General features: G+C 39.8%; 1 protein-coding gene and 1 non-coding gene across 2 annotated transcripts in view; one reads left to right on the forward strand and one right to left on the reverse strand.

The window, feature by feature from the left end:
• LOC128354215 (cilia and flagella-associated protein 47-like) overlaps nucleotides 1-22,998 on the forward strand; it is a 65,287-nt gene that overhangs the window by 3,242 nt on the left and 39,047 nt on the right. Inside the window, 31 exon segments of the mRNA XM_053314480.1 lie at nucleotides 334-418; nucleotides 568-708; nucleotides 834-1,022; nucleotides 1,243-1,336; nucleotides 1,540-1,769; nucleotides 1,862-2,069; nucleotides 2,395-2,623; nucleotides 2,762-2,914; nucleotides 3,192-3,385; nucleotides 3,483-3,581; nucleotides 3,841-4,057; nucleotides 4,157-4,401; nucleotides 4,585-4,715; nucleotides 6,678-6,800; nucleotides 6,925-7,056; nucleotides 7,576-7,653; nucleotides 11,216-11,363; nucleotides 11,682-11,761; nucleotides 14,103-14,304; nucleotides 14,448-14,536; nucleotides 14,664-14,880; nucleotides 16,427-16,631; nucleotides 18,703-18,822; nucleotides 19,210-19,335; nucleotides 19,445-19,545; nucleotides 19,758-19,880; nucleotides 20,024-20,249; nucleotides 20,385-20,456; nucleotides 20,997-21,134; nucleotides 21,880-21,961; nucleotides 22,159-22,254. Of these exon segments, the coding sequence (XP_053170455.1) occupies nucleotides 334-418; nucleotides 568-708; nucleotides 834-1,022; nucleotides 1,243-1,336; nucleotides 1,540-1,769; nucleotides 1,862-2,069; nucleotides 2,395-2,623; nucleotides 2,762-2,914; nucleotides 3,192-3,385; nucleotides 3,483-3,581; nucleotides 3,841-4,057; nucleotides 4,157-4,401; nucleotides 4,585-4,715; nucleotides 6,678-6,800; nucleotides 6,925-7,056; nucleotides 7,576-7,653; nucleotides 11,216-11,363; nucleotides 11,682-11,761; nucleotides 14,103-14,304; nucleotides 14,448-14,536; nucleotides 14,664-14,880; nucleotides 16,427-16,631; nucleotides 18,703-18,822; nucleotides 19,210-19,335; nucleotides 19,445-19,545; nucleotides 19,758-19,880; nucleotides 20,024-20,249; nucleotides 20,385-20,456; nucleotides 20,997-21,134; nucleotides 21,880-21,961; nucleotides 22,159-22,254 (4,573 nt within the window).
• On the reverse strand, nucleotides 1,083-1,154 carry trnad-guc (transfer RNA aspartic acid (anticodon GUC)). Its single transcript has one exon. It is a non-coding gene; the product is annotated as a tRNA-Asp (tRNA).

Genomic DNA, 22,998 nt, shown 5'->3' on the forward strand with positions numbered 1-22,998 from the left:
TACGCAGCTGACTCTGGTTCGAATCCTGGCCGGAGGTCCTTTGCTGCATATCACACCCCCCTCTTTTTCCCATGTTTGCTGTCTGTTGATTAAAGGAGTCTATGCTGAAAAAATCTTTATAAAAAAAAAGATATGTTGTAATATTTTCATAGAAGCTCATAAAATTAGCTCATGGGAAAAATATTGTAAATATAATGTTAATGGTAGGAGAGCAGACATAACTGCTAACACTACAAAATGTACAACTTGGTTAAAAAAACATTTAAGGAGTTATTTTAAGTACTAATTTGTACACTTCATCTCTACCTTAATTTTACCTTGCGTCTCTCCCAGAGTGACACTCCAGAATTGTGCTGCTGTAGTACTCAGTATCAGCGCTGAGGTGGTGGACCAGCGCCTTGAGGTCTTTGACCTGCAGGTAATTCAGTGGTCCATGTAGAATTAATTTAGGACTTACTGTGATACTCTATTGATCATTGAAAATAATGTTGACCTTTATTACCTTCCTCCTCTTAAGAGAGTTCACATAAAGATGCTTGTGCTTATTTCTGCTGTGCTGTTTTACAGGGGACTCCACTGTCATGTCTGTGGTTTGGACCTGTCTACCTTGGGACGTCCCATGTAAAGACCGTTGTCCTGAAAAACAATGCACCCCAGGCGTGCGACTGGGTCTGCAGGCTTCAGGATACTGCTGCAGGGACTGAGGCGGTAAGTGGTGTCCTCAGGAAAGGAAGGTGCTGCTAAACTGCTGCACAGCTGGTGGAGGACATGTAGGATACCAATTGTACAGAACCGATAACATAAATAGAGCTATGACTGTGATTGCTGTCTAGGGAATAGACCTTCAGAAGAGCACAGACGCCGCCCTGCTGGAGAGTATGGAGTGGTGCAGCTTAGCCACCCGGAATGTCTCTCAGGTTTTGTTGTGTGTCCCTAAACAAGGTCGACTGGGACCATATGGAAAAATCACTGTGACAGTACGCTTCAGCCCCATCTGCAAGAGGTAGATTGTTTATCAGCGTGTCCAAATATGTGTGATATGTGAAAGTAATGGGGGAAGAGGAAAAAAAGAAAAGGTATTACTCCCCGTCGGGGAATCGAACCCCGGTCTCCCGCGTGACAGGCGGGGATACTTACCACTATACTAACGAGGAGCTTGATAAAGTGATAGGGGAATGCTCCCTTTTTATCATCATCACCACCACAAAACAACACCCTGTATTTTTCAATCCTAGCAAAGAGAAGAAGCGTGATTGCACAGCCAGCCGGCAAGACTATTGTCTTTTCCTGCTCTTTGAGTCAGTGGGAAGCAAACATGGCTTCACTCACCATAATGGTACTTACACACACACATACACTACAGTTGCATTGCATGATACAAAGGGGCTCAGAGGACTGTTTTTGAACCAGTGATTTGGGTTATGTAATTTAAATCACTAAACTGATTATAAATAGATTACACAATTAATTGAGAATTGAATTGTTTGAACCACACAGATATTGGGTTTAAAACTGTCTCTTTTGTTTGTCTCTTCTTAGGTAACAGCAGTGTGGAGCTGGCAGTGACAGGCTCTGGTCTGCCTGTGTCTCTGGTGCCCAGTCCCTCTCAAAGATTCAATTTTCTCTCCTGTGTGACTGGCCAACGTGTGGATCTGCTGTGTGTGCTGCAGAACCTCTGCCCTCAACTTCCTGTCAACTTCCAATTCCGCAAGTTAGCAAATTTCACCACAGAGCCCTCTTCTGGCACCATCGAACCTGGCCAGTGCCAGGTAAGAATTGTAACTGATCCAGTTATTAATTTTTAAATCCAAGAAAAAACAGCAAATGTGGAAATATTTTTCTCTCTCCATTGCTTTTCCAGGATGTAGTTTTGTCTTTCACTGCACGGCAGCAGGGGAACTTCCAGGTGCGTCAGGTACTAGATGTCTTAGGTTATGTTTGCCAGAGGGATGAAAACACCACTGAGGACACTACTGGACTTGAACTGCGCAGCTTCCACACCATCACTCTACACCTATCTGCTGTGTGCTGCAGTGAGACTAAACACCCCATCCCTAAACTAAATCCTGGTGAATATTTAACAAGTAACACTTGTTTTAAATGAAAAACAGTTGTAATGTGCCATTACATGTTTTTCCATATTGTTATTTAGCAGTAATGCATGAGGAGAGTGGCTAATCAGCAAGTTAGAGAAATGTAAATTAATGCTGTTCTGTTTCATATTAAAAACTGTAGATATGGTAAAATGCAAAAATCCTTGTGTCTCTTACACACAATTATTTACATGGAAAACATGCTGGTTGAGTATGATTAAATGATTTTGATGTACAGTACATACCTGATGTACAGTACATACCTGTCTCATCATACCTGGTTTGATTGGCTGCTTCATAGGCATAACTCCAGCAGTGACCAATCCAACTGGATTATGGCCTCATGTAAGGTCCAGTGAGCTGGCTCGCTGCCTTGGGAAGGCGCATGCTGCTGTCCTCAGCGCAGACAAGACACAACTCCACTTACATCACAGGGAGAGGAGTCAAAACATAGAGGGAGAAGAGTTTCTGGCCTTTCCCAATGACCGCGCCACAAGCATTAGGCCGTCATCCCCACACAGACAGTACAGGTAGGTAGTTAGAAGAATACACACAGGCTCAGTGCAGATTGGCAGCCAGTTTGTTAGGTGAAATGTTCTGTTCAAAAACACATCCCTAAAAGTCCTCAAACTATAAGAGGTTAACATTGCTGTCTTTGTCCTATCCAGGACTATCTTTACTGGTGTACATCGGTATCACTATGTGGACACCAGCTATGCTTTAACTAAGGAGGAGGATGAGCAGAGGCAGAGACATCGGCAGGTTTACACTGACTTCATCAAGCAGCTCAGACAAACACGCCTGCAGAGGATCAAAGAGAGGTAGGCTTTCCTGTGAATATCCTGACTGCTGACCTAAAGACCATCTTTAGCTTGTTTTTAAATCTTACAATAAAAGCAAAAAGTGATAAAAATGAAAAATATTCAAGTTCCTGCAGAACAATTCAGTTTGTAAGTTCTCAAACTTAAACGGCAAAAGCTACAACTAACATTAGACTTAAACCTCTACTGACTGCTAGGTGCTGGTTCAAAATGATGTTTGCCATGCATGTTTGATTTTTGCCCATAAAAATGATTTTTCTCTATTTTTGGATGGTAGACAGCAAGAAAATGTGGAGGAAGTGGATATTGGGATTGTCCCTTCTCAAGGGCTTGTCCCCCCCAAGCTCCGCATTGCTGACCTGGAGACCGGTAAGATCTCAGAGAGCAGGCCAAACTACTGCAACACTTCGCCAGCAGCTAAATTCAGCCATCCCCAAGAAATAACATCAGTCACATGGCAGGTGAGTGCCAGGTGAACAGAAAGGTGGTCACAGACAAATTTACCATCATATAAGTGATATTTCATGGCCAAATTCTAGAGAATTTCTCTATCTCTTGAATTCTCACTAGGTCTCAGAGGTAACGAAAGCAGTTCCCTCTACCAACCAGGAGGTGGCAGACTGCAACAGGACTCTGACAGCTCAGGAGCTCAACGAAATTGTCATAGGTACAGTATGAGTCTGAATTCATCAGTGCTAAAGTTACTCTTTTTAATAATAATATATAATCAGTACAAACTGCAAGTACAACAAGTAATGTGTATTTCTGTGTGTTCTTTTTGCTCAGATCCTATCTAAAAGGAAGGTCACCAGTGATTATTTTTACTCATGTTCTCAAAGAGTTAACAAGTTCCTAAACAATAGTTATGTACAGTGGAATTTATTTAATATATAAAGGCCAGGTAAATATCTTTCTTTCCTCCTTAGGCCCATTGTTAGTGGACTTTGGCGAGGTGTGTATGCAGTCAGTATGTCTTCAGAAGCTGGAGCTGATTAATCGACTGTCAGTGTTCATCTGGGTGCAGCTGGAAGTGGACTGCCCTGAGCTGCAGGGCTCTTCACCCCTCTCCCACGTCCTGCCCCCCTGCTCCCACCACACACTGCCCCTGACGTTTCAAGCCAACAACCTGGGTGACTTCTACAGGTTGGTGGAGGAAGCAGCTCAACAGACATTGATCACATTAATCAGATGAAGTCCATGTGCGTGGTTCGAATGCATTACAATTGTACTTATTTTCTCCAGACCTGTGTCCTACTCTGTGAACAAGCAGCACCATGGTCAGATAGTGGTCCAGGCTCAGGTTGTCCCTGTTGCTCTGGAACTGTCCACCACCCTGCTGATGGTCCACCCCAGCTCCACCCTGCTTGCTGCATCAGGATACAGGAGCTCAGTTACTCTTCGAAACCAGCGTAACCACACGGCTGAATTCACATGGCAACCAGTAGTCACAGAGAGTGGCGTCTTGTTCTCTATCCGGCCAGCTAAAGGTACCACTGTCTCTGACTGTGAACAGTTGCATTTTCAAAACCATAATATCAAGAATGATACTTGCATGTTCTGCGTCTCTGTGGTGTTTTTTATAAGGAGCTTATTGTGGTGCAATATCTTACTGAGTTTAATTTCCTGTTTGAGTTAGAGCTAATACACAAATGTGCCCCTCTCTCCCTCAGGTGCAGTGGAGCCATACAAGGAGTTGGACTGTGAAGTGGTGTGGCACCCCTCATTCTCCTCCCCTACAGAAGGAGACTTTGACCTCTGTGTCCTCGAGGGCAACACACAACGTCTTCACTGTATTGCAAAGGTCTGTCCTTAGATTTGAGAGTTATTTTGTATGATCTGTTCCGATTTACTATTTGCAGGCTTTGAATGATTTAGTGACACTCCACCCAATATCTACAACAACTGCATGCCTGCCACTCAATTTAGAGAAACCTTTTCCCGATTCAGTAACAATGCTTACACAACTAGACGACAAATGAACTGGTGAATCACGTTTAATGAAGTTTGGAAAACATATACATGAATGCAGTTTAAGCTTGAGGTAAGTAAATACTTTCATAAATAAGTTAATTCCTTGGTCAGCTCAGTATTTATTGAGGCGATACATCATTCCTAAATTCCTTAATCATTTATTGTGCAGTCAGGATTGGGTCACGGCCTGGGTAGGTGAGAGTGAATAGATGATGTCAGTTCATGTAGGGCATGTTTAGTTATGGAGACTTATTACTATAGTATGAAGCTAGTTTAATAGGATTTTGGACATGCTTGTTTTTTAAGCTGTTGCCACCAGCATGGAACCACCAGAGGTCCGGCCTTTTGTCCATTTTTATATTTTAGACTGTACTGTAATTTCCTTACATTCAAGTGACCAAACATAAATAATGTGATGCCATCTTAATATGGCTAAAGACAGCTAAATATATGCTTGGCAGCAGATACAGTCTTATTCTCAACAGTTTAAAACAATTGTGATAAATTAAAAGTCAAATCAAGTAGAAAGAGCCTCTTTGTAGACTCACTGTTTTTTTAGGTTTTTTTTTCACGAGTGTTCAACAATCATATGAGGCTAAATCCATCAAAAAGGCAGATATTGATTTTTTCCTCTCACAGAAGACGCAGTAGACCAGAATACAATTCAGCAACAACAAGTGTTGTGTTTTAAGTACAGCTTGTGACTTTCATGATTTTGTTTCATAAAAAAACTTTTACTCTTACATGTTCTGTTATTATCATCTTACTATTGCTTTGAGTCATACACAAGCCCCAAATACATGTGCTGTGGGGTTTATCAAAAAATAATTTTGTAAAATTAGTGAAATCAGTAAATATTCTACAATTGCACAAAGCTGTGTAAGGGAGAGTGTGTACATTACCAATGTAACATGAAAAATGAAGTTGGATTCACCAACCACTCTTCACTTCACAAACCTTTTGTAAACTGCTTGTTTCAGCTGACTGCATACCACCTGTTTATATGTAGGAGAGCATTTATGAGATTTGATCATTAGCATAATTGGTGCTTTCAAATTGCTATGCAAGACTACCTGCTCTGCTCCATGTGTGGGCATGTTTCATTCACAAAAACTTCACCCAGCAGTGAAAATAACAATCTTATACAGCAAAGCTCACTGATAGACATAAGCAGAAGGAAACAAGTGTAGCAGTGTCAGTCTGTTGTTGGAGGACCAGAGACAATCAGAAAATATTCATACAGCTGCCAATGACATGTCGTCAGAGCCAGTGGGAATGGTTCAGCTTGAAGTTAGATGCTACAAAATATCTTGCTAAAGCAATATAGGCCTTTACTTAGATGGGAGACAGTCCAGTGGATGTAACAGTCATGGAGATAGACTATAGGATACACAGCAGGTGATGTTACATTGGGTGCAACAGAGGATGATCTCCTGGACACTTGCATTAGAGATTTTGATTTAGGATTTCACCTTGATTAAGTTGGGGCACTCACAAAAAGGATGATCAAACTTGAAGCAGCACTTGTGCATGAGTCAAGCTAATTCTTATGTTAAACAAGTGTTTTTCCTCATGAGGAGGAAGACTATCTGTACACGATGTACAGACTACTGTTGTACTTTTGCACCTAAGAGGAACTTCTAAGTTCAAGAAAATTGGTGAATATTACATTTGCCTTAATGCACTCGTACAGGCTATTTAAATTGTTGTTGCATAAGGCACATTGTACCCAAGGGCAGAATTTTAATTTATTGTTATGTGTCCGTCTTGTCTCTCTCTGCTGCCTTCTCAGGTCGGATCCACCAGTCTGCAGCTGGCAGAGAAGCAGGTGATATTTGGATCAGTGCCTCTCAACATGCCTTCTATCAGGACTGCAGTCTTACACAACACTGGACAGAACCATGCCTACTATCAGGTGCCCACACACACACACACACACGTACACACGCACGCACATGCAGCATTGTTTTTACACAGATGCTTGTACACATCAAACCAGCAAAATTGCCTATCTCTATTTCTCTGTTTGTATGAGACAGGTAGTAGATGTCTGTCCTCTGCCAGGAATGGTGGTGAGTCCATCTGAGGGTGTGGTTCCAAGTGGGGGACAGGGTGTGGTCAATATCCACTTCAAGCCTGACTCCGTCAGCAAATTTGACACCAGAGTCAAGGTGAGAGAGAGTTGAGTTTTTAGACAATCATTTATTCAGATAAAAATTATTAGATCTTTACAGTAGTTTACAACAAAGACAATCACAGACTACAATACACAACCTAAATAAATAAATCAAATAAAAATCAAGCAACACACCTGCAAAAGTGTTTTCCAAGTCCTTTAAAGAAAAAAATATGCCATCATTATTCTGCTTATTTTGAAAAGCATCCAAATCATCCATTGTAATATATTTATATTCCAACAATACTTATGCTTTAACAAGACTCTTTGTTAATGTTTAATACACAATCATATTTCTCTCTTTTTTCTTTCTTACTTAAATAAATTGCCAACTTTGCTCACCCAAAAAGGAAATTTCACAGTTGACCCTTTTTCTTCTTTTCTTTTACCATAAGAAAAATAAAGTATTAAGTGTTCCAAATAAGGATATTAATCTAGAACAACAAAACAAAGAAAGAGAGGAGGGCTTAAGAGAGAAACTGGTATATGCTAAACATGTATCTCTTTGTTACAGATAGCTCTAAAGAACATGAAGTCCATTGAGCTCAGAGTAGGTGGATCAGTAGAGCTTCCAAATGTAGACATCAGTGTGGTAAGTCTCTATGTGAGTGTGCGTGCGTGTGTGCGTGTGTGTGTGTGTGTGTGTGTGTGTGTGTTTTTACATTTTGTTTTTGCATACACTGCTTTTTCTGTAACACTTTATATAAAGCAATGGCCAATCACTGCAATGAACACGGAAAAAGAAAAAAGTGGTTATATAAAAATTAATTATATAACAGTTCCTGAGCATAAAGCCATTTATTATGTCCTTTTATTTACAAGATTATAACTAGCAGGATGTAACCCACATGTGAGCCACCTTGTCAAAACCTCATAAATTCACTTGCGAAAACATCACTTCATCTAGCCTCAGCACTATATGCACCATTAGACATATGCTCAATAAAAATCAGGGAGAAAAAGACAAAGCTCAGAATCAAACACATTAAAAAGCTCTTACTCTGCTAATACAAATAAAGGGAAGGTCAACTACATTGTTCCTTGAGTAATGGAAGACATTTAAAATTCTGTGAAGAGTTTTGAACATGTTGGACTATCCAGGGTTTCATTGGGCAGAATAGTTTTGATCCCATTATTAAATGAAGTTTAGGAAGTGATCTGAAGATATACATCAGGTGGAAGAAAGCAGATTTGATGATGGATTTAAATGCAGCTCAAATTGGAAGTTGGAGTCAAAAATAATACCCAGATTGCAGAAGAAAGGGCAGCTAGAACAGCCATTAAGGGTTTTTTTTTATTTCATGAAGGCAGTTATTTTTGTTTAGTTAAGGTGTTTTGTCACAATTGTCCACAAGGCATTTACTAAAATTTAGAGTTCAGAGAGAGTGTTCAATGTCATTAACAATACTACAGAAATATTTCACAGAGACTCCAGTAATTTTTGTTGATGAGCTACAGTTCACACATTCAAATTACCAGACTGAAATGTTAAAAACAAATATGCTGTCTATGAGGCTGACATACAATTAATCTGCAACTAACTCCAAAACATATTCATTTTCTAATATGACATGTTCTGCGGCTGGCTTTCTTGCATATGCCAGTTCATTCAAAACAAGAAACAACAAAAGTCAGGCCATACTTTAACTAAACCCTGTAAAGCTGTCTTATAAATCCTAAACTGTGTGTAGGCGGTCCATTTAACTCTTTAAGAAGGAAAATGGCATTTTTTGATACATGAAGAGTGTGGGAATCCTACACACACGCACACACACACACACACACACACACTGTGCTGCAAAACATCTTCCCTATGATTTATTGCATAGTTTAGGAATCATGCTGTGTGTCTTTGTGTACTGTCCCTGCACACAAGCATTTAGCTCTAAATGCCTGCTTCATGTAGGTTACAACATAAACTGTAATTGTTGTTATTAGAGCAGTCACAGAGATGTTGATGTCTGTGTTCTTCTGAGGTTTTCGTTTTGATTATTTGCACAAATGTTCTTGTTTGTTTGACCTTCTACTTCTACTGGTCTTATCTCATTGCTAATGGCTAATGAAAATGTACCTATCTCTCTCATCTCTTCCCTTGCTCCCTCCAGCTGCATTTTGCAGCTCCCTTTGCATTGTCTTCAATTTTCTGCCTCTTCTTGGCATTCTGCAATCATATGTAACCCAATGCTAATCTCCCTCTCTACACGTGCATGTTAATCCAAGCTAAAGGGTTGTAAACACATTTCGAATAAAGAATACTCTGATTTTCTTAGACATTTTACTACACCACATGAGAAGTAGTGTTGTATTGCCCTGTTTGTTGATTTATCTAAATCATTTGACACAGTGGATCATACTCTTCATTTGGACTGACTTAGATCAGTTGGTTTTGACACAAATAACTGGATTTATTGTTATCCTTCTGACTTAAGCAGTGGCACTGGTCACTCAACAATCTAGTTTCCTTATATTGACAAAAGGGGTAGCACAGGGCTCAGTACTAGGTCCTATTCTGTTCAGGTTATACATAAATGACCTGGGCTCATTGGTTAGTCACAGCTCTATTCATTAGTATGCTGATGCCACAGTAATTTACCCATCAGAGCCCCCAAAAGGCTTGATTAAACTTCAGCTTTTACTAAATCCAGATAAGACTAATTACATGCTTTTCACCAGATCCTAATTGACGAATCTTTACAGTACAGTACAGTACAAATCAGTAAAGTATGTAGGGCTCAAATTAAATAAGTCCCATGTTACTACTTGGTTATCTGGTTAAATGAAAAATTCCTTTTTTAAAACTCATGTTGAGGAACAGACTAAAAAGCTTAAATTTAAATCGGGTCTCTTGTTTTTATTATAAATAAGCAGTACCTCTCTTTTAGCAGTAGATTGCAGATTGCACATGCAACATTTGAATCATTGCTTGATTATGCAGATGTGATTTACATATCATCGTATCCTTTATGAGAAGGTATGTGGGACGTCACTCGCCAATTGAAAGGAACAACACTCTTTTTAAAAAATCTATAAAGCCATTCTAAATAAGCTATCATTTTATTTATCATCACTTGTAAGACTTAGAAATACAGGATACCACACTCATTCAGAAAAATACACTACCTTGGCTATCCCTTATATCAACAAAGAACTGAGAAAACTGCATTCACTTACTGTGAATGTGGACAATTAAACACATTTTTCTGTTGACAATTCTGTTTTTCTTAATTGCGACTGCTTTGAACCTGTGAAATGCACTTATTTTACTTTTTCTTTGTGATTTTTATCTATTTTTTCATCCATCCATGCATCCATCCATGCATCCATTCATGCATGCATGCAAAGATGACTTGCCAAATCCCTCTTCAAGCATTAGAGAACATACTGTACATGGACATGCCCTAAAATCAGATGATTAATACAGTTTTGAATTTGTGGTGATGGAGCCTGGGGCACTGTGGTTTGAAGTGGACTCCTGAATCATTTCCATGGTTTTCATCTTTACTTATCTCCACGGAGGTGATAAAACCATGGCTCAGTAGATGTAGAAAAACAGTGTAAAAGAAGAAAGTGGTGGTGTAAGGAGGAGGAAAAGATATCAGAGTTTGTGTCAAAGTGTGTTTGAATATGTGTGTGTCATTGGAAACAGCAGGGGTTGAACCTTTGAAAAAAGAGTGAAGGATATTCTGCTTTTGTACTTTTCTAGTTGTTGAAAGAAAATGATTCCTTCTCTTTCACTGTCATTTGCCATCGCAATGGAGGTGCTGGAACAGAATTTCCTAGGAAGGACTTGATTCTTTAGTTTCTCTCTGAAACTTCAAGAGTGGCATTTGTAGATTTGAAGTTGGGATAAGCAGGAATTCAGCAACTTTTCAACCAATTTTTGAATTTTTTTTTTTTTAATCACTTTGGCTATTTGATATAACTGTCACATTAACCTTTTGGGGTCAGATATTTATATTGTTTACTCTGCTGAAATTGCATATAATATATATAATTGGATAATGAAATGCCTTGTAAAAACAAATATAATGACATACATTGATTTCATTCACCTCATACACTGAAATAGTTTGTTTCAGACCCTATAACACATGAAATTGTCCAGGCTTTTAGAAATCTGCCTTTGACATTCATTTCTACCTTCCACTTCTCAGTCCCATTTCCAGTTCTATGAGGTCCATGCCGGTTCTCGGAGAGTTATACCCTTCTCTCTGAGAAACTGCTCGTCAGCCACAGCCCGGGTCACCTTTGATCTGTCAGAATATACTGACTTCTCTCTCCAGCTCCCTCAGCCCTCAGCAAGTATGTATTCACGCACGCACGCACGCACGCACGCACGCACGCACGCACGCACGCACGCACGCACGCACGCACGCACGCACGCACGCGCGTAGCATTTCACGCAGCATCACAGTTGATGCCTCTGTATTATGTCCTTATTAAAAAAGCACAGAATGTATTATTTTATTACTGCATTTGTGTGGGCTAGAATAAAAGTTTAGACATAATATGTGAAATAAAAGTATTTACCCAACAGGGATACATGGAATTTGTCTTGTTATTGCACAGTTTGTATGTGGTTTAGTTTTTGCGATTGTTTCTGTGCATTTTTACCAGTAGAGAAGGAGCCAGGTGTGAGTGTTATGGATATCCAGGGCAACCAGACAGTGGATTGCTCCCTTGTCTTCTTACCCACCCAGGTGAGATTTTAACCTCTCCCAGAAAATGTAAAACAGTATCATGAAGACTGAGTAGACTAAGCTCAAACTCTTGAGGTCAAGCACCACAACATATGTAAATCGGTAGCTGGTGGGCACACTGACTCTTTGGGTGTCTTTATGCACACTGGCTAATTTGTGTCACATCTGTGCAGCAGTGCAAAGTGCAAAATGGCTGAGTGAAGTGGAATATAAATGAGAGAGTGTGGAGATTAATAAACACAGCCAATATCACATCACTGGTTTCACAACTCTGACACAGCTCTGCTAATCATGAAACATACTATGCCACTTGGAAAGGAGACCAAAATTCACATAATCCACTAAAGCAGACAAAGTTCTGTCTGACTAGTCTGATGTGTGTAGAGGTGTGTGTGGTTTTTTTGGTACCAGGTTATATCATTAAAGTATACTCAGGGGCTATGTATGATGGCACAACACTCTTCTAAAATAGATTTAGGAACACATCTGTACTGCTGCCTTCAGATGGCGACAGGGATAAAGTGAGGTGAAAGGACAGCATGAAGCAGCTGTTACCTTGTGAGGCAGCTGGATTCACAACATCACATGAGAATCCATCATGTCTGGCTTCAAGTTATGTGCTTGTGTCTGAACCACCAATAAGCCTCCTATGAAGACTCTCTCGTGATCTTGTGAATCCAGCTGCCTCGCAAGTGATAGATGGTGATGGACAGATGGTTCATCTAATCACCTGCCAAGTACTTTTTGAACGTTCTGCCCTTTTTCCAAACAGTTGCCAAGGACGATGTCTCAAATGGTTCTGCGCAACAAACCATCTGGTGCATCAGGTTAAAGCAGCTGTGGACAACAAATACTTAAAGAGTCACTCCTATTCATTTATCGATAAATGCATATTTAAAGAAGTTCCTGCTTTAACCACATTGAACGGTGAAATGATTTGAAAGTATCTACTGGTTGTGGTTGAAGAGTGCTTAATTGAAATAGTTTATTTACATCTTAAGCATTATTTCATTCAGAGTTTACGCTAGACTTTTTTTTGATGGTCAATATGGCCGGTAATATTTCAGAATTCCAGCCATACAGAACAACTACCAGACATATGTTTAATACAATACAGAGCACCCTGGGGTCACATGGTAAAAAAAAAACCCTTAATGTGCACGGGTTACGTGCATGATTGCGGCGACCTCAGTTGATTTAGCTTTAAATCAACAAATGTATTTTATTAAAAAGTTATTAAGAGAATGAACTCTAAACTAACTTTTTGAACTGAGCATAGGCTACAATGATAAAATAAAACTAATAGCATTGCTGTTGTTAAGACTTGGATGAGGTGACGTAAGGGAGGCTTTGGTGTTGGCTTCCTGACTTCATTTAAAAAAGTAATAGAAAGTCAGAGAGAGTGTGTTGGTCCAGTGAGAGGGAGTGAGTTGGCCGGTAAATCAGAAGAATAAGACTGTTTTCTGATTGTTTCATGTAAGCCCATAAACAGAGCCCACCAGCTCGCTTTGAACCGCTGCATATGATTCTGTCTGAATGTGACCCGTCTGCTTTTTTAAAAATCCAGCTCAAAACCGATCCTATGAATATAACTAATATCACTCCTCAGTATTTAATTCATTTAATTCACATTTATTTGCGGCACAATTTCGAAGTGCTGCAGTTACTGACATGATAAAACACTCAGTGAATCTCTCAATAAAATGGAGGGAAAACTAAACTTTTGTGTTTTTGTTGTTGTTGTCTTGGCAACATATGTTAGGCTATATCACATAATAGTATATTATAAAATTAGTATTTAATATGTTATTAATGAGTTCATACACTTATGTATGTACTTGGTGTATTTCCTGCCCAACATTTTTGCCATTGATATTTTAATCTGCTGGCCAATTACATGTGATACCAGCCAAAAACTGGCATATACTGGCATATGGAAACTCTTGATTCCATTATTTCTTCTTATTTGATCAAAGTATTTAGTTTGCTCTTACGAATAAAATCACCACATTGACAGTGGAGAGACTTTGATCCATAAACAGATGTGGTTCCTCAGTGTAACCTAATTTCCCACTCTGCGCTTCCTCATTTGAATGAGCCTCCCACCTGTGCATTGTGTGCTCTGTGGTGGGCATCAAAATACCATAAAGACTGGCAAACTGAGCTTCAAAGTCAGGAAAATACCCACCTGTCAGATGCTGGGCATTGTGCCACCTTGAAAATAGTGCTCTGAGCCTATTAATTGAAGAATTTTCCTCTCCTCATCTCGGAGCTCTTCATTTTTTGTTTACGTGATACAATAAAAAAATCAAAAAGTAGTAAAGGAAATGTCTTCCTGCAGGTGGCCAGCTATGACTTTGACCTGCCACTGATGATCAACGGCATTAGATGGCCCATTGCTGATCCATCTCCTTTTCCGACTCCATCCTCTTCTTCCACCTCCTCCTCACTGTCAGCAGGCAGCAGGAAGTGCTCTGTCAAATCATTCTGTCCCTATTCTGTCACCATGGCAACACAACAGTCACAACGCATACAGGCCACAGGTGAGGTCATTATTGTGGAGTTATGTGTTTGTTTGTTAGTGAGTGATATTTTTTACCGCTAAAAATTGTATACGAAAACTTGGCACTAATTTAAATTATCTTGATGTTTTTATTTCTTTTGCTCTTTTTGAAATGTTTTGTAGTGCTGTGTGCCCCACTGGAAATGTCCCCCTCCAGCCTACAGTTCCATGTGGAACCTTTCCCACAGTCTGACACTCAGGTATCAACAAAGGTAAAGCTGAAGCTTGTCCTTTTCTTGCCTTCCTCTATTGCCATTTTTTCCTATATTCCTCCCTTTTTCCATCCTTTCTTGTTGTCACATCCATCTCTTTCTCTGCCTCTCCTCTCTCCATTCCCAGACAGTTGAGCTGAAAGCTGTGTGTGAAGAGAGTGTGTGCTGGCGCGGTGTCCTTGGGCAGCGTGTGCACTGGTGGTTTGACCCCAGTGCTACGACAATAACAGTAAGCGACAGACGAGAGATGGAGCTTTGTGTGGTGTCTCCATCATCAGGCAGTCTGGGGCCCGGCCAGTCCATCTGCTTGGCTGTCAGCATCAGGCCCGAGGCTGTCGCAACAGGTGAGAAATGATTGGAAACACAAACACAAAAACATTAGGATGGATGACTTTATCTCTCACTGCCTTTCCCCATTCTCACAAATATACAGTTATGTCATTGCAAACCAAATTGTTGTCTTACACAGATTAGATCACATCATCACAATTTATATTACCTGACCTCTGTCACACACACATGGCAGGGTTACAGCAGGATGATGAACAGCATGTGTCACAGTTTAATAGATTATAACATCCCTCGGAATTTAATTTCATATAAAATAAAATATATAATTAATTCTAAATTACAATAATATTCAGTGACAGAATCTTCTCATGCAACTTAGACCCTTAAATCATGAGGCCTTAATAATCTTAAGTGATGGACTATAAATGAGGAATTATGTTTCTCCCATGGATCCAGGCTCTTCAAACAATACTAAATCTTGTATTACTAAATCTTGAGAACCATCAGAAACAGACCAATAGTTTTTAGCTTTACTTTTTCACTGCAGACCACAGACTATGGCCTCATAAGACATGAAACAGACAAGTACAGAATTCTTAAATGTTATCTGATTATAATTCCATAGGCAGTAATAACATATGTACTCACAGCATACATGTACTATGTGTAGAGAGAAAAGCAGAGATACTGTGTGTGGTATTTGTAATCTGTTCTGCTTTGCTTTGTATGAAGCACAAGTAAGTGCTGAGCGATGCCAGTGTTTAGATTGTAATTTTGACTTTCAACGTACGATCCAATCACACCTAAGTAGCTAAAAGAATTACCAGTAAATGCTAGTAAAAAGGCAACTTGATAAAACACTGACAGGTTTGAGTTTTCTTTCTTTCTTAAAACTTTTTCTTTTTATATGATTTCAAATTTAATAGTGAACATGAGAGGCAGAACAAGAACCGGAGAGCTAGGATCATTAATAAAACAGTTGCACTACTAGAGTAGATAGAACTGTGGCCTCTTAGTATTGCAAACAAAAGAGAAAAATAAGAAAAAGTGTTTATATGTGTGTTTCCTTTTAGTAACAATATAATTTCATCCAGTATTTTTCACCATTGTCTTTTTGTATGAAAGTTATGTAAGATAATGTGTCACCACAGAGCATATATCGTTCACAGTGTCTATGAAAAGGTTGAAAATAAGTAAACAAACTGCTGTAGCTGTGAGTTAAGGGCACACAGTGTATTGCTAGAAGGGATTTTGAAGAGGAGCGACCAAACCAGCATCTAACTGGTCCGAAGTGAAATTTGCAGGCGTGTTAACATGCTTAATGTGCTGCAGCTGTAATAAGGACTCCAGCTATGCAGATGGGTAATGGAACAGTATTTCATTGTATTAATGCAAAACCAATGATTTAAAAAAATATTAATTTCTCCCTTTTGGTTTCTGAACACTGGAGAAGTGATTTAATGAAGGGGGTACAATCCTTTTTAATATCAGTTGGACTTTAATGCATAACTATAAATCCCCCATTGGCATGCACTCACTGTGAGCTTTATTAGATGTAACCTGTGTTCTCACACTGCAGTTTGAACATTTCTCTCCTAGTGGGCTGTGTGACAAGACTGTCCCTCCCTCTTTACCTGGGAGAAGAGGGAGAGGAGGGACATCAGCCCTACCGAGAGCTGTCAATCACCATCACTCACCAGCTCCCCAGTATCACTATTCACCCACCTCAAATCCTCCTTACTCCAGCGCCCCTGACAAGCAACGCAACGGCTTCACTCACCCTCCTGGTCCTAGGATATCCCAGGTTAGTTTACACACAAACATGCACACACACGCACACACACGCTGTGTTTTTTGTTCATCACAGGTCTATTCCAAGATAAAATCCTCACATCATTTGGATGATGACATATGGACAACTGCTTTGACATTACATGCCATGTGGCATGGAGCAGGTAACCCTAAGTGCAGACACTCAATGCCGAGGAGACAGGGACATGAAATACAATCCTTTATTGTAAAGGCTGGAGAACGGAAATGCAGACCTGGGAACACAGGACTGGGGCTTTGGCAGGTAACTGGAAACCTGAGGCTGAGAATCTTGGAAGACTGGGAGCCCAGGGCTGACAAGAAAAGACAAGAGGCTGGAGACAGAGCGGGCGGGGAGAGAACAGGAGACACGGTTAGATGATAGAAAAACAGACAACAAGAAGAAAACTGGTTGTGCATGAGAAAATGGCTCAAAGCATAGACTGACTGGTGCAGAGAATACAATCTGGCCACATGGAAGCTTTGTAGAGGCTTGATTACAGAAATGAGGTTCAGTTGGGGTGGCTCTGCCCTAACTCCAGCCCACCTGTCTCCTCTTACAAAATCACACACACACACACACACACACACACACAGGGAGAGAGAGTGAGAGAGACTCCAGGAGAGTAGTAGCAGGCCAGGGAGTTACTGAAATGGAAATGGAAGGCGTGGCAGATGATGTCCCATGGGCGGATGTAACATCGCAATTGTATTTGTCAGCTTTTTTGGTAGGCTCGGCAATAACAATGATGACTTTTATTGTATTTACATTTTTCTAGCTTGTGGTAATTTACCAGCTGCATTGAGCCATTGGAGCTAAATGAATGCAGAGGAAACAAAGTCACAAACACACAAACCGACTGCATTATAATTTCAGGGGGATTTTTATCAATCAAGCCAGGACTCATTAACTGGCAGGTCTGCACCAAATGTTGGATTTCACTTACATTGTTAGCCAACAAGCTAATCCACATTCCTGGGTGGCTTATATTGTTGTTCAGATATCAGAATGGACAGAAATCTGGCAGCACTATTATAGTACTGGCAGCAAATTCTGAAGCATATTCCCACAACTGAACTGAGGAACACAGTGCACGCATGAAGCTCCTTCTTCTCCTCTCTAAAATATATCCAGGGCACTGTTTACTCGCTATAATATCTATTGTATATATCAATACAGCAGTTATTATGAGTACAGAATGTATAGCTTTTACTGTAAATAATACTGTAATTGTATCATTATGTCATTTCATTTAGGAAGATTGCTCTTCCATCAAACCAAGTACTTTCTATTGACACCTACTACTTACAGTTAGAAATTACGGTCAGAAATACATAGAATAGTTTAAGTACAGGGATTATATGTGTAGTATCATAATTAAATATTTCAAAATAAACATACCGTGTATCAAACAATTTAATCATCTATATTGGTTGAGTTTAAAAGTTAGTTATTGACCTTAGACACAGCTGTTGGTCCCAAAAAACACTAGAAAGTTTATGTCATATGATCGTCATTAAAAGATAGATAGAACACTGTAGTAACTGAACCTTCACTCTGCCCTGTCAAGCTTTGCATTCTAGCACACACATACAGTATGCAGGCAATGATAATGGTGGCAGATTTACCACTCAGAATGCTAATATTTGAAACAATAGGTATTTGATTTCAGACAGAGTGGAAATGCAGGTGACCATTGATTTTTGTCAGCCAAAATGGTGCCTGTAGCTACCACGTTAGTTGCTTATTTGGACATGCTAATAATTGCAGCTTATGTTGTGGCAGATAAATGCTTTTAATCAATTCCCTACATTTTGCTCTTGAGTTTTGGATTAAGGAAAGTCTACAGAATAACACCACCTGTTACACTCTTATCTTTTTTTTTTCACCACAGTTCAATGCATATCGCTTCAATATGAGCAGAAATCCAAAGACTGACAAACCTGCAGCTCTGAGTTATGGTTGCTATGCTATGATTGACAATCACTGTTCAAGGAAGCGAGCAGTCAATTGGCTTTATCCTTTCTTTCTGTCACATATCTGTTGTCTCTTCCCACCTTTGCAGTGGAACCGAAATATCAGCTGAAGTGGATGAGGTGGAACTGGAGGATGGGGCAAAGATACAGCCAATCTCTGTCATCTTTCCAGAGGGTAACACTATCCCTGCTCACGAACAGGTACGGTCGTGCACTCAGACCAGTTTACCCTATTATCATCCTACCAAAAATGGATCCTGTGTGGCTGGATATCAGATATCTCTATATCTGTACAGTACTTCCTCCTCCACTCCCTCTCTCATTTAATCTCAATGCTTATATGTGAACACTGTCCAGATACCATCATGTCTATATAAATTCCAGCCACTACATGATGTCCCCACAATCAGGTATTGAAGGTCCACAGCAATCTGAGCAAAACCCAATTTTGTGCATCCAGGTCTGATTACATCTGGTAGTAAGAAAAACTGGATTCAAATGACTATTGTGCCAGATTCTCCTGACTGACACTTCAACAGACACACTTTCATGATCTATGAAACTCTCCCATCTTTCTACTCTGTGCAACCATAGAGACATCCAGCAGATATCCAGAACCAGGGAGCCAGTGTCACCTCTCTGATCTGCACTGTGTCCTTCTGCTCTGCCATCCCCCTGTCCCTCTGCACAACCATCACCTTTACCGACCACCTAAACAACAGGTAACCGGATATTCAATAACATAATGTATAACACCACTTCTCACATGTTTTTGTCTTGAAGTTGAATCAATCTACATTCTCAATTTTCTCTTTGATTTTTCTCTGCCAGGTTTAAGGTTAAGCTGTGTGCTGTTGCTGACAACTGTCTGTTGACTGTCTGGCCCTACTTGGCCCTTCACCGCTCTGAACAACAGATTGTTTTCAAGACTGGTACTGTATCATATACACAAACACATTCATGCAACTATGTAGATATATGGAGCTATAAAATCACTTTGTTATTCAATAGGAGTGACTGGATCTGTCAGAAAAAGTATCCTTGCCACATGAATCATTTCACATCATTGACAGCTTGTGTAAACATAGTTTGTTTAGTGTTTTTCTCTTTGCATCTGATTGGTTTATGTGTGACTATGATGTAGGGGCCACAGCTGTTGAGGCAATCCTTCAGCGCTATCACACACCGAGTTCTACCTCTGGCCAGACTTCATCATCCTCCTCGTTGTTTGATTGCAACAGTTCAACAAACAAGAGCTCAGTCTCAGGTCAGAAATGCACTGGATACGTGTGTAGTGTGTTAATATGTCTGTTAGTAAATTTGGAGAAAAAAAAAGATGGATCTAAAATGATGTGTTTGTCTCAGCAGATGTGTGTTTTTATGTACAGTGAATGTATCTGTCTTGTTTAGACTCCTTTCCAGACAGTGAGAGTGTGAGCGATCAGGCCAGTAGGAATGAAGACGCCTCTCCTAACAGAGACAACCCAACCAATCTTGGTGTCCCAGAGTTCCCTGCTGTCGACTCAGAGGAGGGACTGTATTATCATGGTGTCTTATTGGCTGTGGAGAGGTGGTTTAGCCTCTTTGGCTGGCCGAGTGGACCGCACCCTGTCTATATACCATACGCACTCAGAAGGTACACCCAAGAGACTTCTTAATATTATATTTCAGGGGCCAAATTTCCAATTTAGTCATTCATCCTGCTTTTACCATCCTTCCTATCTGTTTGTCGATCAATCACCTCCCCCACTTACCTCGCCTCTCCTTCCAGAGTTGTCTCAAAAGTTCAAACAATTCATCACAGTGGACGGACTTATCGTGTCAGTCAAAATAAAGACTCCAGGTGCGTATAAGTGTGGTGGATTTTCAGCTCGCAGCCGTTGCAGATTGAAGATAGAAATGTTTTTGTTGTTACATCCCTCAGGCAGCATTGTCACTCAAGTCTCTAATTAGTTATCTTCATACTACAAAGCAATAAAGGCTGACATAGCAAACATTATCATATAGAATATGTGCACAGGGGATGTTTAAACTAGTCATCAACCATGATGAAACTAGGTAATTGATTGGGCCTGAAAATATGCATCACAAAATCAGGTGGTGTCTGTTGAATACCTTTTTCATGGAGCAGAGCAGTTCTCATGTGCAAATAATGTTTTGTTTGTCTGTTTTTTTAATGGAAAGTGGAGTTTAAATTTGCAGTCCACCCAGGCTTTCTATTTGTTATTGCTTTTTAGTTGAAATAGGTAATGGAAAATAGCAGATGATACTTGAACTGAAGCTCTCATGGGATTTAATTAAGTATCAGTGGAGTCATTGATCTGGCTCTAGATGCAAGTGTTCAGCTATCTGGTCATGTAAAATTATATACTGTCATGTGTAGGTCTGTAGTGGACATGCTTCACCACCTGACCGGCAAACAAATTCCTGGAATTCCTCGCTGTCAGACCTTTTCCAGTGATATAGACCAACGCACTAATCAGCTACTGCAACAACATGAAGCTATGCTTGCTTTTCTCAGGTGAGCCTTGTGATAAATTGTTTATATAAGAATAACTAGCAAGTGTTCAGTCTTTGTAACAAATGCCAACTTTATCATCCGAGTCACTCCAGCAATTAACAGAATGCTGTCAGATTACAGTCAGTTTTGCTGCAGCACAAGGAAAACATGCACAGAGAGAAACTATATATATATATATATATATATATTATATAAAGTATTATACACAAAGAAAATAAAACTGCTTTAATAAACCAAGGAACACCAGGAATGAGAGTCTCAACTTAATTATTCTCGATTTTTGCACAGACGGACTTTATCAAACAGGCACTGGCTTTGCGACATGATAAATAATTAAATTGATGAGAGAATGAACGAGGGAATTCACTTTAAGAAAAAGGGCATGCACCCCTCACACTTGCATTAGGTCTCAACAGCAGAATACAGTTAAAAGTCCATCAATGATGCAGCCTGTTAGTAACCTGAGAACATGGTGTCATCCTTAATATTGAAACATTTTAACTCACCCCTGTTCTCCAGCAGTGACACCACTCCCTCTTGCACACCAGATTCCAACATTGCATGGCCATAATGGCTCTTTTCATAACTGTCCTCTCATGTCTCAATAAAGACATAAGGACCATTTAGGTAACAGGCATAACTGAATGAATTTTAACAGATAGATGAAGCCAGCGATGTTAATACTTAAAATTGCATCTTTGAAATTGTGTTCATGTTTTTTTGTCCTCTGTTGTTCTGTGTTCAGAGTGCAGGGAGCCTGTTTGTGTCACATCAGACCAGAGTACTTGCTAGACATGCAGGAGTTCAACCACTGGTGCTCCATTCAGGTATACATGCACACTCAACAATTTGGTCCTCTATATGTGTTTGTTAAGGTGTCAGTAATTGCTTTAGTGTGCCATCTTTGCTGACATCAATGAAAAACTCATCCTGGTATGATGAACCAGAGTGTCGCTCATGGGCTCTCTTGCTTTCAATCATACTAACAATATATTTAGAGCCATATGTGTTTGTGTTGTCTCAGGCTAATGAGGATGAGTATGGTCTGGACTACAACAGTGTAGACTATGAATCTCTGAGCAAACGATCATGGACTGATGTGCTGCTACAAATATACAAGGTGAACAACTCTTTATTCACGCTGTCTCTCCATGTTTTCACACTGTCCTTTTTGCAGGATTATGTGTTTTTGGAAGTCACTTCATGTTTAAGGTACACTATGATCTTGCTGAAGAGTATCATAGTTCAGAGATGTTGTAACCTGGGCATTAAAATATACACCCACATTGACATTAATACAAGTAACTATGTACTTTTTAGGGTGCTCATTATCACTGTATTTAAAGATGCAATAGTAAAATGGAAGGAAAATACATGCCTACTTAACAGGCCTACTGCCCTCCGTATGCATGGCACTACAGGATTTTTGGATGGATATTCTAAAGTAAAATACTTAAGGGAGAAATTTTAACAGTCTGGGATTTTTCAGCTATTTGTGAAAGATTTACAAATCTTGTTCTTTGCGGATGTTGTTTGCAGGATTTAGTTACTACTACTACTGATGAAGCTTTGGAAAGCATCAGTGCATTTTTTCATCTTTTCCTTTCACATCAAGACAAAACTGGTGAACCCATTTTAATTGGTTTACAAGCGGTGTGTTAATTTTTTTTTGATTTTGGTAAAACATTTGAATGTTGCGCTTCATTTGTAGGCATAAATACTCATGTCATTGATCTGTTTTTCATGATGCTTCTACACTCAAATATTTTGGATGAGAAGTTTACAGGTTGAGGGTTCAGATTGTGGTTGGCTGTGTTTTATCAAAGAGGTTTGGAGATTTTGTCTGAGAGTGTGTGATGTGCTT

Source organism: Scomber japonicus, chromosome 24, assembly GCF_027409825.1.
Source record: "Scomber japonicus isolate fScoJap1 chromosome 24, fScoJap1.pri, whole genome shotgun sequence".
Lineage (NCBI taxonomy): Eukaryota > Metazoa > Chordata > Actinopteri > Scombriformes > Scombridae > Scomber > Scomber japonicus.